Source organism: Synchiropus splendidus, chromosome 18 (assembly GCF_027744825.2).
Source record: "Synchiropus splendidus isolate RoL2022-P1 chromosome 18, RoL_Sspl_1.0, whole genome shotgun sequence".
NCBI lineage: Eukaryota > Metazoa > Chordata > Actinopteri > Syngnathiformes > Callionymidae > Synchiropus > Synchiropus splendidus.
The window spans coordinates 1,239,308-1,256,742 of NC_071351.1; the positions used below are offsets into that span (position 1 = coordinate 1,239,308).

General features: G+C 41.9%; 1 protein-coding gene across 8 annotated transcripts in view; it reads right to left on the reverse strand.

Moving 5' to 3' along the window:
* nol4lb (nucleolar protein 4-like b) overlaps positions 1–17,435 on the reverse strand; it is an 84,989-nt gene that overhangs the window by 22,882 nt on the left and 44,672 nt on the right. For all 8 annotated transcript variants that reach the window (XM_053848515.1, XM_053848516.1, XM_053848518.1 and 5 more), the window contains one exon: positions 8,372–8,516. In XM_053848515.1, the coding sequence (XP_053704490.1) occupies positions 8,372–8,516 (145 nt within the window). The remainder of the gene's footprint in view (positions 1–8,371; positions 8,517–17,435) is intronic.

Consider the following 17,435-nt stretch of genomic DNA (forward strand, 5'->3'; position numbering starts at 1 on the left):
AGAGAATATTCAAGTCAATAAAACGCAGCAGGGCATGTGAATACCAACATTCAGCGCCGTGTTCCTGGGTAATAGATTCACTGGAGAGTAAAGCAGACGTTTCCTTGACAACAGCACTGAGGTTACAGAGTACATTGGACACAAATATTCGTATAGATCATGGCTGCATCAGAGAGTTTGACTGGTCAACTTTTTTAATCCTCAGAAATGCTACTTTTGCTGGTACATTTACAAGTTGCTATCAAATATTTTTCTTTCTGTCTCTCCTTCTGTAATAAGCAACTTTTTTTAGTTCTAAAATCTCTTAAAATTTGATTCAAACTTTTCCATATATTAAAATCTGTAAATGTAACCTTGAATACCCACCTCAGTGCTTCATCAATGAATGTCCAATTCATTTTCAGTATTTCAATAACAAGACCCATCAAATCTACCACGCCAAGCTGAAGGTTGGACGTTATCAAGAGCCATGAAGAGCGACCCTCTCTCACAAAGCCACCCGGATTTAATTAGGAAAAGTTCTCGACCTTGCGAGCGGTATTCATATGTGCCGCAGGTACATTTTAGAGACTGAATCAAATGCTCTGCTTGAAGGCAAACTGTTTGACAACAGACAGCCAAGATAAAGACATCAAAACTTCCCTTTAATAAGTTTCACATATGGAACACAGTGCTAAGGTCAAGAGCAGCATCAGATCAGGAGACACCACTAACACTAAGCAAAGATACAGTGATGGGTCATGCGTTTAAATGCCCACACATACAGACTGATTGAACAGTGTCGAATATGACTGGGTGAAAAAGAACTTAGAAGATGACGCATGCGACTCGACTCTGCCCTTGACTCTGCAATCCCATATTCTCCTGCTATTTCCTTTTCACTGGGAGAGCAGAAAAACAAATTCAAATAGGCTCGAAAGAGAGGAATGGAGAGAAGGAGAGAGTGACAGACAGCAGCAGATCTTTCATAATGAAAGACGCGTTCTCCGGTTCCACGTCTCACATGTTGCACAGCCTATTCACTTTTACTGTCAATGACTAATGGCAAATCTTATAGAGAGAAAAACAATGCTCTTTTGAAGCAAAGACTTTCAGTCATAAGCACAGGGAATGTTGTTTTCCTGTTTTCCTAAACACACAATTAAAGAGAAATCCTGGAGCGTCCTTAAATCCGATTAAATCCCAAATAAGGATTAGTCCAAATTGAAAACCATTTGCTTCAGTGGCCATTAAACAAAGGTTCCGTCTCTTAACTTATCCAAAGAACCTTTGTATTTTCAAGGTCAATTGTTGCTTCATGGTGTGAAACAATTTCACTTTATTTACCGCTCCTTATTGCGTCTTCAGTCTTGAGGTTGTTCTGTAGTTCATGCATGTGTTGGAATGGGTGTTCAGGATGCTGCTTGAATGTTAATCCTCTTCAAATCTGTGTGTGTGTGTGTGTGTAAACGTGGCACGTGAACATGTGTAACACACAAATCTAAATCAGTATTAGTGTTTGTGTGTACAAACGAGGAGGATTGAGGATGATTATTTTCAGGCATGTGCATGGATGTGTGATTGAGGGGTGGAAGGAGTGTAGGGAGGGAGGGTGACGCAAATACAGAAGAAGCAAGAGGGGTTTTCCAGATTAGACAAGCGACTGAGGGAGAGACGGATGGTCATAATGCCAGAGTGGGTGGAAGCTTAAACATCTGGATGGTTTGGATAGGCGCAGGTCAGCTCCTCCATCCTATCGTGTTCAACATCTGCTTCATCTCGTCCACCTCCGGGCAGAACCACCGCACTCTTAACCTCCGCACAACTCCTCTCTTTTCAGCACCAGTGTGTTTTAGCCTGCATCACTACACCGCCTCCGCGAGGGAATCAAGTTCTGACCTCCCTCTTACAAACATCATGGTGTCACAGTGCAACTCACAAAAGTTGAATGTGAAGAGAGAATGATTAAGAGTTATCGGTTGGGCAGGTGAGTCATGCAAGAAATATTTTCCCACCTCAAACATACAACCCAGGAGCCACTTTTTACCAGCCCATGACTGACAGGAGGTACTGCATTTTAGATATAATGCATTCATTCATTAAAAAAAAAAAAAATTCTTGGTGCAAAAAGTGGTAACTATCTGGAACTACTTCAGCTAGAACACAAGTCCACCACTCAGTGTTATATTTCCCTTCACTTAAAAAAAAACACAGTCACTGAAAGAAATAGTGCCTTCGTATTAGCCAAAAAAATTTGTTTAAAAAAGATAATTTTGAATTAAGTTTGATGCCAATTACACATTGGCCTTCTCACAACTCTCTAAGAGCTCAGGAAATAGTCTGTGCACAAAGGCACCAAATATCAAGATGCACATGAACAAGTCAAAGTTCTTGAGGTCACTGAAAACAACATGTGCAATCATCGTCTGGTGGCGTTATCTCCTCGTTGCCGAATCTTTTTCAGTGGAAGCTTCAAAGTCCTGACATGAATGCGAGTGGGTGCAAAGAGAGCCGGTGGGTACAAATTTCAGATTGGGACACATTTTATGAGCTGACCCTTGGACGGTCTCAACGTTAAACAACGTCATAAAACAATAAGAGACCGCACTTCCAAGGTTTTGAAAACATCCCCCAACATCACACGGGAAGAAGCCTTGACCCTTGGGGTAGGAGAGGGGGTGACGGCAGGACAGGGTGGCGGATAAAAAAGGTTGTGACATCTGACAGACTTCAGTCGTGTCAGAAAACACCGGCTTTTTTTTCCTACCATGTGAACAGAAAAATAATTCATCAAAACAAATAAACTCTCTTGCTAGTCTTGACTGCTGTTTACCGAGGTCATCTCCAGACACGAGTTTACATTGTGTAGACCATTCATGGAAAGGTTGAGGGGTTTAAGTCCATGAAAGCCTCAAATGTCATTAAAGCCAGGCAGGAGGCTACACACGCAGTCACACACACACAGACACAGGTCTAGCAATATGTCAACAAGTTGATCGCAATCACAGCTGGAGCTCAGTCCAGTCAACAACACAAAACATATAGTGTGTGTTTGTCGAGTACGAGTGTGGAGGCTTGTAATATTAATTGCACAGCTTATTATTTGAGTTTGAGCCTTGGAGGGGGTGCAGTGTTAATATTTAAAGAGATACTGTAGCCTGCTTAGTAAAGAGCATCACCCACCACCACGCAGTTATGAGCCGATAAAAACACGTCATCGTGGCGCTCATGTGGAGGACAGCCTTATACAAGATACACTCAGCGATGTGCAATTTAAACACAACCACAGCACATTAAAATGCATTAACAATGGAAGGAAAAACCCCTAATCACTGAGAAATGTTGGACGGTAATGACCACGGTGCATTTTTAATGCTGTTTGCATTATGATGAGCTGGGACTGTTCAGCCATCACCACACTGACCAAAAACAGAATCTGTGTGTAGCTAGCCACTAACTCAAGCATTAACATGAGGAATCTTCATCAGCATTTTAATTGAAAGTTCACTGGGTGCAGTAAACTGATGTGCAGAGTGAGTCTAGCAGCAGCTTCACATCGTTCATGGATTTGTAAGAGACAAAGAAGAAGAATTTTCTTAATGATTTTCGCCCCCCCCCCCAAATGTCTGTGCATAGTAATAAATCCTCATTGTGTTGACCCTTCTTTAAAGATTCGACTCAACAAGCACACAACTGATATCCATGTTATAACTAGTGTGTTTACATCAAATAAGGTACCCAGATGATCAAGCATATGTTCCTCATGTCAGTCATACAGTCATTAACCCCCATACTACTGTAATGCTGTTATCATGTCATGGTACAACACCTTCTTTCATTAACACTAGAACCCATTGAGCTATTAGCAGCAGCATCTAACTTGAAAACAAATTCTTTCCTCCTCAGGGCAACATATGATGTTCAGTAACATTCACGTCAAAGCAGCAGTCTCTAAAATGCATTTGCTATTTCCTACAAAACACCACAGGCATCATAGTGTCCTGTCTGTGTTCATGCTTGATGTATCTATGTGAGGGTTTGCCTCGGTGACAAAAATTGTTTTGGTTTGAGCATCAGGCCGATCTAAGCCTAAGGATGATTCTCAATCTCGTGGCATCAATCCAGTTCAACACTGGCAACTAAGTCACTCCCTCCATCATTCCCTCCAGTTCCAATTCCACCCAACATCTGACCTCTGTCTGTTCATCCATCCTAGTTCATTCCCTCCCTGCTGCCCCTCGTAGCTTCATCCCTTCCTCAATACCCCCACTCCATGCTGGGTCACAGGGGTGAGGGGAGAGGGGGAGGATGAGGAAAGGAGGAGGGGGGGATCAAAGTCATCCTGTCGTTTGTTTTCCATTGCCCTACTTTCCACTGCGACTGCTTTAACACATTAGACCATGTGGGCCACTGGCCTACAGCACCACCGTCTCTCTGACATACACACATGTAAGACAGTGTGATGCAAACATGCAGTCATGCTCTGAGTGTGTCAGCTTATGACTGGGAGAATCAATCCACAGTCAGCAGTGCGTCACCCTTTAATAGCCTTCTCATCCATTAATTAAATCGGCATCAGCAGTAAGACAAATATGGTGTGACACCAAGGTTTTGAAGCCTAAACTGTGTGACGCAAGTATGCATTTGATATCAAAGCATTCAACATCATTTCTCTCTTTTCTGGGAAGACAAAAAAAAAATCCAAGCAACGCTACAAAGATTTTTCTTGAGTGTGGGTAACATCTAATTAAATTTATGAAATAAAATGTGAAATTCAAATGAAAGTTTTTGTTTCTATTCCATATGAGAACCTCGGAATTGTACCACTTTCTCTCTGAATTGAACTATTTTTGATAAACTTTTGTCAGTTCATTTATTCTTTATTTATTTCAAACATGTTTTGCTTCATTAATGTTCTTGTGAGCTCTTCTTCATCTTCTTTCTGAGTGGAGGGATCTTGTTCACAAGTGAGGGAAAGATATACCTTCAGGACGGTCGAGAGGATGTTGTAAGATCTTTGGGGAGTGGCCGGACCTCAATCAACCAAAACCACCTTTGTTCACTCTTGTTTAGAGATACAAGGCTACAGAGGTTCATCTGGGAGAGGCTCAGAGTACAACAGCAGCTCCTCCCACAAGATGGAGGGTTGGGCTGCTCTGCAGGAGATGTCTCCTCATTGTTGTGGTATTCTCCCAGAAGAAGTAGGGCTTGCTTTGGAGAGGGATGTTTACATAACATAAAAACCCCAAAATGAAAGGATGAACTTGCCAGGGAAACTCTGCACACAATGTGAAAAGGAGAGATTATACACCGCGGCTTGTTGCTCATACAACACCACTAACTCTCATTGTTCCAAGCAGAATTCTAAATCAGCTATCAGTGTTCATCATCATGCTTTATTCCCTGCAAATGATCCGGCTGAGATAAAACAATGTTCTTTTCTTGCACAGAAAGCCGCAGCTCACACTGCCACTATCAGCAATCCTGCTTTGCTTAGGATTAGCTGTACGCACACCACCGTTTTCCTGATAATTCCTCGAGATCTGACATGTTTTATTCATGTCCTATTCAGTTTGCACTGGTATGATGGATAAGCCATCTTATTGTTAATATGTTTGTGAACATTCAAAGGCAAATTAAACTAAGAGACACTGAGATGGTATCAAACTTAATAATAACAATGATGTGTTCGCGCGGGAGCAGTCGGTTTTTAAAAACTATCCCTCTTGGATTCTCACTTATCTGACATGAAATTATTTGAGAAAAACAGTGACAAATCCCACCAGCTCTCTTCAGAGAGAGGCGTTGTGAAGTCAGCCTCCAGATATCTCACTTCTGGCGAGAGACATTGTTATCTGTGACCCTCCTGCGGTGGACGAGGGGCTTCAGGCAAAGAGGCCAGGCACTCTTGCTGTATGATTTTGTGGAGAGACAAGAGAGAGGGGAGGTGCATTCTTGAGGGCATCTTTCTACTCAACTAAATGTTGTGGAGAGGAAGTAAATGTGGCACCAGGCAGAGGCTCAGGGAGTGTTTTTTTTTTTTTTAACTCAACAGAGTAAATTAAGATGAACAAGTTTGGATGTCATCAAAAGATGACCTCATTACAAACCTGTAAGTGTGATGTCATTTCAACTATTAACACTAATTTGTCCCTGTCTTGCCTGTGGGTCACCAGCCGCAGGTTTCAAACTGTCAGTCTGAACAATTGTACAGTAAAAGCCTTTCACTTCAGCCGTCACTTTAAGCTTGAGTGAAGCAGAAAAAAACAGAAAAGCTAGGTGGCGGTCAGAGGCTCTTAGAAGTGATTTACTGTGTTCTGAGCTGGATGCCGCTGCGCTGGTGTGTGTGTGTGCTGTGACCATCTGCTGTGCCTCAAATGAGCCGTCGACTCAAGTTAAATGCCTTGACAGCTTGCTGGTTAGCAAACACCCACCTGATTTCAACTCAGAGACTCAGATCAACCACAAGCTCTCTGGCCAAAAGCAGCGGCTGTCCATCAAGTTGTAAAAATGACAAGATTTCGTCGGCTGGTTTTCTTGGACTGTAGACTAATTTAGGTGAAAACCACTTCAACTTCCGTGGTGTGTTGCGGCACAGCAGCCACCCTCTATTGGGTTCACAGGAGAGAGTGACCTTTTAGAGAAAAGCCTCTCACTATACCACATGAAGCCACACAACACAGTATTGCCTCCCTGATGCAACACTTCACAACCAGTTCTACAAGATCAGCCCTCTTTAATTATTAATGTAATTCAGTGTGGTGGCACAAGACTCATCACAATATAACAGAGTTTAAACTATCCTGGTCGGGTTCCACAGAGTGGAGAGTTTGCAACCTGGTTCCAGTATTTGACTTCACTTTTGTCATGAATAACATTGGTCAAGCTTCATACTATCTCTGGCTTTGGCAAAAATGAGATTCAAACAGTCATCAGCTGCAGTTCCCAACCAGAGAGCCTGAGCAGGGAGGCACGCCGATTCAATATGTAACACAAACGGCCCTCAGAAAAACCTCCACCAAGCACCACGCTCTAGACTTCATCAGCCCATACAGCAAAAGAAATACATGTCTTGCAATTCATCTGAGCTCTGTTGTGATCTAACAGGAGATACAGGGAAACATTCCTTGCCAATCTTCTTCCTAATAATTTTAAAAGCCCAACAATGCAGTGGCTACCGTCTATGGGTTGTGTGTTCAATTTCCAGTGAGGATACCAATGAAGTCCCTCAGGAGAAGTTAAAATCATCTTCAGCACAGAAGTGAAGAGCAGTAAAGTGATGTGATCGCCTCGCTCAGTTCAAGGACCAATAACATGTATTGTGAGATGAATTTCTTGCAAGTTAAGATAAAACAAGGGCACCATTTTCATCATCGAACAGGAGGCGCTGCAACAGAAAGAGTACTTTTTATCTGAGCCCCGACTTACTGGTTGAGATCAAAACAATGAAGAATTTCTCCATCACCTTTCTTGCCGATTACAGTCGTCTTATTCTAATTTCACCAGCTATTGTCAAGTAGGAGAAGAGGAGAGTTCAAGGAGGTCTTGATGGAGATCAGTGTGAGCACTTTCCCCCACCCAGCACCAAACAGTCACCTCCTTTCAAGTCAACACACACAAACCTGCCTGCTACTGTGGGGACAGTGAAATATGCACGGCTTCTAAATACTACACAACTTCCTCCTTACACTGACAGATAATTGTTCATCCCTGTGCCATTGAAGCAGCCCAGAAGTCAGAAAAAGAAGAGAGAGAAACATCCCCAAAACAAGGCACCTGATGAGAGCCACTTAGAGCGACACTCAGCCAGAAGCAAAAAAAAGAAAGTCGTTGGGAGGGAGGAGAGTGATAGACAGGAGGGAAGTACCAGGGAAAGGAAATAAATGGATACAGTGTGGCCTCGAGAAGAAAAATGATAGTTTGGAGGGACGTGCTTGTGCCAAGCCAAAGAGAAAGCACTTGAAGGCAAAGAGAGAGGGAAAAGCTCACCTTATGACCTAAGAATATAATGGCCTTTCAAACCACCCACAGCAAGGAAACTTAAGCAATGACAAAAACACATCATACTGTGGAGTATGAGGCAGGCAATAACATAAATGAAGCAGCACCAAAGTATTTTCATGTCAATCTCTCAACCACCCAGTTAGCAAAATACACTGATTTAACCAACAATCGTATTGTAAATTTTGTTCCACTGGATAACATGGTGATCTTAGACTCTGTTGCAGTACTAGATAAGCCCTAGTTTCTTACTCCCACATGCACAGTAGAAACAAAAAACAGGAACATTCTCATTTAAGCATCCAAATCATTTACAATATCAGTCAGGATTTATGGCTCCATATGTGTGATGTGTCGCACCACACGGACACGCACACAACTTGATTCCTACCGTCTTCCTCCTTGATGTGTGTGTTCTGGCGCATCCTCTCCACTTGGTTCGGGGAGCTTAGGTCAGACGCTGCTCCCACATCAGCTGCTAGCCACGTGGGCTCGCTCATCTCTGCGTCCTCCTCGCTGCTCACTGAACTGTCATCCTGAGGGGAGGACACAGCACACATCATTTACTTTCCTGACACCACTACATGCATCCTCAAGTGTGCAGCAAAGCAGCCGGTCAGGCTTTCAACTAAGAGGGTGGTCACATTGCTCCTAAATGTTTCTATTTTAGAATTTCATTTAATTTTGAAATTCAGTTTTTCACCTCACATGTGAAACATGTTGTAAAAATAGCCGAACGTCAGTAACTACAGTTTTTCACAAATTAAAAGGGGTTAAAAGGGGTCCACTGAACTTTCAATGAACCACAATTGAGCTAAGGCCGAGGTTTGTTTGGTGGTGTGACTCAGGAGTTTTTCATTGAACCAAGTGTGCCGTGGCCTAAAAAAAAGAGTGAAAAACACTGCTCTAAATAAATTCCGCTCACTTTTTTGATACCCTTAATAGAAGGTTCGCCTTCCATTTTAAACACTTCTGACTGTGTTTCTCCTACTCAAGTTTGTGTTCATTGCTTACAGATGGAGCGTATCATCGACACTGTGTCAGGACAATAACAAAGCAGCAAGAATAGATGATGCACCTCCAGTCTTGGCAGTGCTGCGACACATCAATGCAGACGCATTTCTCCCATATCTCCATGGATCCTCCTGCTGTCTCATAACTACATCAATCTCTTCATTTTATTGGCGCATGTGAGCGGTGCCGACAACAGCTCCGCGGGCTGAACCAAAACATCAAAACAAACAAACACAGGAGGCGGGTAAATCGGACTCGGCGTGCTGCTCCGTGTGTATCACCTCCAGGCCTCACCTGCAGTGTCGACATCACACTCGGGCTTTCTCACTTCACCTCAAACACTCTTCTCATCGTTCACAGGGAAAAACAAAACAAGACACTGCTTTGGAGCAGTGCAGCATAAGGAAATACTGGTCCTTAATGAAGTAAAGAACAAAATATTTACTTTATATTAAAGCACATGACAATAAGACATTGGGTTGCGCCTTAAAATTGCATCAATTTTGAAGCTCACAAGTACAAGGCAGCATGTGAATCATAGTCCACACGCAGACACAACAGCTGAGCAAATGCACAAATCATCCCAGCACTGATGTTGCTTCCTCTTTGCTTGAAAAGTTTTATAACCAACCCAGATGGGACAATGAGAGGGAAGGAATTCAGAGCTTATTTTTTGATCAAGAACACAATATTCTACAGTCAACACAGCAGCATTGTGTGTGTGAAGCAATTGTCACAGCAACCTGCAATGGCGTGCAGACTCCCCGACTCGCAGCGGCTCAGTTAAATAAGCAGAGGACGGAGAGCTTGAGTTAGGTGTGTGAAGGAGCCCAGGAGGTGAACAGGTTCACAGCAAGGCCTGAGGGAGGGGAGGTGTCAGATAAAGACTAATCTTTCCCTGAACACTTCCAGATTTAAAGTAAGAAGCTTTTTTTCTCCAATTCAGTTTCAGCTTTTGGAATAGAAACGCTCTCTTTGTTATTGGGGCAGACAACAACAACAGAGTGTGATCTGCGCCCCAAGTTCAGAAGTACTATCCCACAGAGAAAATCACAATACAAACAAACATGTTTTAATTCTCAACATGTAAACGCAATGCCATTAAGAAATCATACTTGTCCTTTCCCTGGTAAGACACAATGCATGCTGGGTAATAACGGGGGGGAAATGTTCTGCTCAAGAAATCCTCATGAGATGAAGGCCGATTAGCAGCTGTGAAGAATTTAGATCACCAAAAAAAGCCATATCTGAGGTAAGTGCTGAGCAATTAGAAGAAACTCAGCCTTTTTCTTTTCAAATTTAAAAGCAGACGACTAAACATTCATTTGATGATGTGATGGTCTATGTGTTTTTAGTTGTGAACACGTTATTTATTGACTATGAGAGGGGCATGTTGAGACGTGATGTTATACTTGTTTGTGTTAGTATAATGCAGCCACACCTTTTGAAAGAAAAAGACTTCTCATGACAATATTTGAGATGGTGTGCCATTTTTGCCACCAGTTTTCATACAAAACAAATGTTTTATCAACTGTATGCTTGCACTTCAAATCGCAGGCTACTGATTTGTAACACTGTAAATGGTAAAACGTTTCAGACATGTTAATCACCATGCAAGTGAAACACTGACGGGTCGATGGGTGATTCTGGAACCTCTTAGCTTTTGAGGTTTAACCACCAGATTTAAGCAATTTGGGGCTTTCGTCTTCAGCGTTGACTGACACTTCTACACCACTCAAGGCAATTCATTAACTGAAAGCAGCAACCAGGCGAGTAAAACCGGATAATACAAGTGGGACACATCACACCATCACACCTCAGATTTCTCGATGTGCTTCACAGAAAATTCCTTCACACTGGGGTAATATCCAGTTCATACCTTCATGGAGTGGCAGTGTGACAGAGTCATCTCTAGAAGAGGTTAAATGAGCCAAGCAAAAAGTACGAACTACAATAGAGTTGTCATGTCAGGTTGCATGAAATAGAGATTCCATTCATGAAGTTATAGCCTTTTACTTCCAGAATCGCATGAAGGAAAGTTTCCTTTTTGGACATGTATACAGGTCACATGGTCACAACTGACAATAAACTTCCTGGACTCTTCACCCTGACCTCTTCATTGGTGCACATCAACGAGACAGAAGAGGAGCCAAGTTCCAGAAACATGGAAACAAAATGCTTCTCTGATTCATTTAATGGATTGAACCCAGAGACTGCAGTGACTACACCAGGTGAAGGTAGCAAATCTGATACACATTCAAATATTTATCCCGATAAAGTCTGTTTTCCAATCACTCCATCAGCTGAGTTACAATGACCACACAGTTTTGTTTCTACTGCAGGAAACAAAGAAATCATATGACTGAAATCTCATGGTGAATCTGAAAGGTGTTCTTCTTTCATGCATATGCCAGACTAATTCACTGTAGCTATCACCAAGACCGGGATTTTTCTTGTGCGTGCAGACATTTCTCTTGTGATAGGGGAATTCTCAGTCTCAATTTACACAGAACATGTGACACTGCTGACCCCACAGGACTGAGGAGTAGCACACTGGTGGCCAGAAACAGCATTGTTGCAATCATAACAATTCTGGGCTTATAATCATAACACAGTTATGCTATGTACAAATGAAAGCTGCAGCACCATCACTATCCCTCAGATTCATCAGCTCACATCAGGGATCATTCACTGAGGGGTCAAGTCTGTGATTTCAGTCTGTGCAAACTAGATTCTTGTTTCTTTGTTGAAGTGTGGCGACTAACACATTGACACTTGAGTTAGAGTATTTCTTTTAAAAAAAGGTAAATGAAACTGGAATAATGTGTCTTTTTTAAACATTAAAATGCTTAACATACAGTTTGCTGATTTCTAACAGAACATGCATATAAAATGAAATAAAATACAATCAAATAATTTCAGCGTGTTTCCTTTACTAGGTGAAATTACACTTATTTAAGTCCTTTCTCACGAGACTTGCCCTCTTTGACATGTTGTACTTGTATATAGTGGTATGGCTCCACAACATCCAATCCACAAATTCTGACAAGAACATTCCCTGAAGTAACTTCATTGACTGAACAATTGGTCACCACTTGAAACTCTTGTTATAGCACTGTTTAAACGTGACCCTCCTACAGCGGAAACAAAACGTACAGTATTAAAAAGGAACAATATCTTACCTACTCCCAAGATGACACACTAATATATCACATCAACAGAGGACTTCAGTCAGTTCATAACAAAAGATGCGACTCCTTTATTGGAGGGGGGACAATATTAAAAACACACCAGAGCTTTAATATTAAAGCAGATGGAGGATATACTACATTATCCAAGTGTGTGTTTATGGCAGCAGCCGTTGTGACTCCTGCTATTGTCTTATCTAAGTATGATGGTCACAGAAAGAAATAAATCACAAGGTACAAGTCAATGTAAGTTCCCCCGAAGTGACTCACACGCAGATGTGTACGTGTGTGTGTCTTCATTTTTTATTAATGGCTTTGGTAATGAGTTCTTCTCATCTGCATACAAATGAACGCCAGCAGTCTGAAACAATCTAGTCTTCTTTGGCTGATCATTTATTTTGGTCTGAAGCCTTTTAGCAGGTTACATGTGTCGGGGGCTCATTACACCACAACACGATGTTCAGCGGCGTGCATTTTTGAACAGAAAATGGAGATATCAGTCTAGAAATGAGCATGTTTTTTTCAAATTGCATGTCGAAATGTGAGACGATTACTTCTATCTTGGTTTCCATATCGGGATGGGAGGTGAGAAAAAGAAGGTTAACACCCATGGAAACACGAACAAAGGGAGAAGAACAGGACCAAACCACTGTCATACTTCAAAGATGTTTGCACCATCTGCATCTTCTGATATTGAGCTGATCTTTTTGAATTTCTCTTTTCAAAGAATTTAATAAACATGTTTAAAGGTATGTTTTTATGAGGTGAGCACTAAATAAACATGTAAAGAGTATCCCAGACATTTTGTAACTACCAGATTCAAACCCATTTGGAGGGTTCTTAGAGAAGGGCAAAACACAAATCATGCCATTACCCACGGCAAAATTATAACTCTGATGTGCAGAGATACAGTATGATATAAATAAGACAGTAGCTTAAAGAGTCAGACCATCAGCGACACAGACAATGATGATGATAGCCACTGTACGTTATGAGAGCTACAAAGCACTGAAGTGCAGCCAAGATGAATAATGTACTCCTCTTTTTAAATACAGAGTGAAGGTACAGAAAGACGCCGGTGTTAAAACAAATAAAGGAAGGCTGTGAAACAGTGTAAACCAAGAGACAAGGAGAAGTAGAGCGTGCTAATGTCAGCTGTCCATGAATTGGACATCTCCTGCAGCCCCCCCACCTTCTACCCACCACACAAGCTGGGATGACAGAAGATGGAAGGGACACAAGAGGGGAGAGAAATAAAGAGAATGTCTCAACACAGAGAAATATATGGTGATGACACCTGAGTACCATATAGACAAGAGGGGAAAGGTTTACAGTGCCATTAACATGCTCAACAACTTGTGATTGACAGTATATTAAAGTACAATGGTTCTGTTGGCTTCATCAGCTGCAACATTGCATCTCCACTGAGGATCTATACCTAAATCTGAAGTTGTGAGCATGATCTTTTAGTACAAAGCAAGGAGAATTCTGAATGAGTCTTTACACGCCACAGCATGTCATTGCCCTGTGGGCAGAACTAGCCCAAAGTAGGAACACACAGTAGAGCGCAAGTCTGCACATTAGTGTAAGTGCCGTTGTTTCTCGTCTGTATCTGCACAGACACACTTTATCGATTGTTTTTTTATGTGCATCTTTGTGTGTGTGTGTGAGAGTGTTTGTGTGCACATTTCCAGAGAACAGGAGCCGGATCTGGTCTTGCTGCTGCAAAGCTAATCAAGTTAACAACCGGACAGAAGGAAGCAAACTTCTCTCAGTGGTCATCTCCTCCTCTCCTTCCATAAACATCCTCTTACAAAACATCACACTGACGCATCTTTCGTGATTCTCCGAATTTGAAGGCATGCTATTAATATGAATCCGTGACAGACATTTTTCTTCTATATTGAAGGTAGAAAATGTGATTATTACACCATCGTTTTACAGGCACGTCAAGTCAAAGTAATAGAATATAGTGGCCACTGCACAAAAGACAGTAGCTCAGGCAAAATTCACAATACAGAACTACTTAAAAAGCCATGTCATTCACCATAAGGCAGGTCCTCTTGGATCCTGAGTTGCTGGGATCAGGCACTAATGTTAATGCTAGAATGTATAGAAACGTATGGTACTTTTTATAAAATAGCTGCGACACGCATAATAACCAGGCTTGGAAACCAACAAGTCCTCCAATCAACATTCACCTCCAGCACGTGGTGAGGAATTAATTCCATTAAGGTGAACTGTTTTGTTGCCACACTCAGGGCTTGGTTGGGGGTGGAAGGTGCGGGGGGTCTCTGCTGCACTCCTGTCTGCTCTTTGTTCTCTTTGTTTTACACGTGGCGGAGCAGAGCCGGACCCCTGAGCCTCCCTCCTGTCAAATTGGCATCCTTCCACCTTCCTTCCTTCATCAACTCACCACTGCATCTCACCTTCTGATTCATCTCTCCTTATTCCTTCCGCCCTTCCCCCTTGTCGTCCCCCCTTCCCACAGTCAACCCTGCCAACTTGAGCCTGTACTGCCCAGTTATCCAGCAGCAGCAGCAGTCTGCCACCACCCCCAGCCTTCTCCCAGCTTCCTCCACTCCTCCCCCACTGCCTCACCCCCTCAACTCTCCTCCCGAACCAATCTGAGCTGCTTTTAATCTACATGCATCTAAAGTAGGAAGAGCTCCTTTCACCTCCTCTACATGTTGGCATATCCATGGAGACGGTCGTTGCTGGCTGTTTGGAATGAAAATGAAATTCATTCCGATTGTTTGAATAGATAAATAAAAACAGAGACCACTGTTGTCATGAACCAACAACTTGATAATCTTCTCTCTCTTTCACTGCTGGCTGTGCAACAATGAAATATGCCATAACACATCGGGCAGACTATCTAGGATTTGCACCGATTAAAATCATGATTTAAATAGCAATAGTTAGATAGCTTCTTAAAGTGACATGTACCACAGCAAAGTGCAAACAATGACAGTCGAGCGACATCTATTTGTCCCAGTGCAAAATGTTAATAGTGAGGATGCTATTTCCGTTGGTGTATCTATATAAATATGACTTAGGATGACCCCTAAAAACACTAAAATAGAATCAAGTCACAGCTCTGTTAAGTAATGTGGGTGCAGCGCTGTCCTTGGTCCTGTACTGCACTGTATTGAACAATATACAAAGTATATATTATACAATATACCTAGTATATTGTTGAACAAAAATAAAAAATAACCCAGCAAAAGCTTTGCTTTCTTCAAATGAACAAAAGAAAATGCAGATGAACAAGCAGAACACCCAAATCTATACAGCCACCATCATTTTGATCCAAGGTTAGATTCACAGTCATCAATGAGTCCAGAATAAAGAGAACAGACTGTCAACATATGATCCAAATAAAGCAAATTAGAAAGCGTGATCGCTTCAACAAACAAACGGACAGTTATCCACTCTCACTAGCCATGTAAGAACACACACATACATATGTTCTGTGACAGCAGACATTGTTGACCGCACACTCACTTGTCAGTCTCCAACATCTGGTCACACTGGAGGAAAATTTAAGGCACTGACTGCCAGTCAGCCGGCATGACAGCCGCTCGGTATTCAGTCCACCAGCAACATCTTATTTCTGATTGCATCCATCTCTCACAGAAATCGATGGAGGCTGTAGGGAAGAGGAGAGGATCATTTCTGAACCAAGCCAGAGGTGAAGATATTGATAAGAGGGAAGCTGGCTAGGGACACACACACACACACACACACACACACACACACACACACACACACACACACACACACACACACACACACACACACACACACACACACACACACACACACACACACACACACACACACACACACACACACACACACACACACACACACACACACACACTCGCAGACATGCTGCAGGGATTATCAGAACCCAGGCCGAGGAGCTACACTGCAGAATATCGATTGCACAAGAGAAAAAAAAAAAACACAGGCATGAGGAGGCCTGCATGTGTGTCTTCAAGGAGGGAGGGGCTTCTCGCCAGTTAAAGCTGCACATACATGATGCAGCAGCAGCAGACAAAGACCATGAATTGATCATGACACTAAAAGAAAACTGTAACAACAGCGAAATGCTCCGCAAACATACAGAGACAGACGGGTTGGTCTGTTGGGTGTAAAAGAAGTCGTGTACTGTACAGATCTCTGAGCTTGGATCAATAATCTGAATCTGACCTTCATTGAACAGAGACACAAGGAAGAAAAGCATGGAGGGCAGCACACTTTTGTCAATATAGAAAGTCTCAGTCTCACTGTAACATGTCTCTTTGAACCTCTTTGGCTGAAGGCAGAATCACTGTTTCAATATGCGCTTTATAGCTTGGATGACGTTATTTTGTTAGTGTTAACAATTGAGATATTGGTTTTGCATATGTGTTGGATGAACAAAATAAATGCAATAATTGCAAGGTCATCAAAAATGCGCAGTATTTACTGATACTTTCAACAGGATAAAATAAATTATTGTTACTGTTTATACGTTTTACACTATCCATGACAACTATATATGGAAAGAAAACACATCAGTACTCACAGATGGATATCTATTTATTCTTAAGAAAAAAAAAGTGTAGGTGTAGCACCAAAGCTAGGAAGACCTTCTTTCTTTTACAAAAGTGCCATTAGCATCTCAAGCATTTTTTATGCTTACATAAACTGATAAAAAATAGTTTGATGAATATTCTAAGCATCATAAGCCTTTTGGTTGAATTTTGTTCAAAAGGAACTCATTAAAAAGCTAAAAGCTGAAGCTAAATATTTTGCAACAAAAAGACGAAGCAATGAAAAAAAACTCTAAAAGCCTTGGAATCATTAGTTTGCTGCACCTAATCATTCAAGTCACATTTGTAAACTCTGCATCAACAGACATCTCAGGTGTCCTGATGACAAGGAAGTGCAGACAGAAATGTGACCACAGACTAGTTGGCAGAACTGCAGTTACACCAGCACAAACACACACTTCCGTCAGGATATTAACTGAATGCAAAATCAATTTTGTCTGAGCTCACTAGAAAATCTATCTCTGTCAGGATGGTCCAAGATAAGAAACATGGAATGGCTTTGGAAAACGCTTTAGGACAGAAATGTAAAAGAAAAAAAGAAACTGTGGGGCACATGCAGCTGCTATGATGGAAGTTTGTCAATTAAAATAAACATGGTACAATCTACACCAAAGAGCACCTGTGTGGTCACCAGACTCCACCAGAGTTG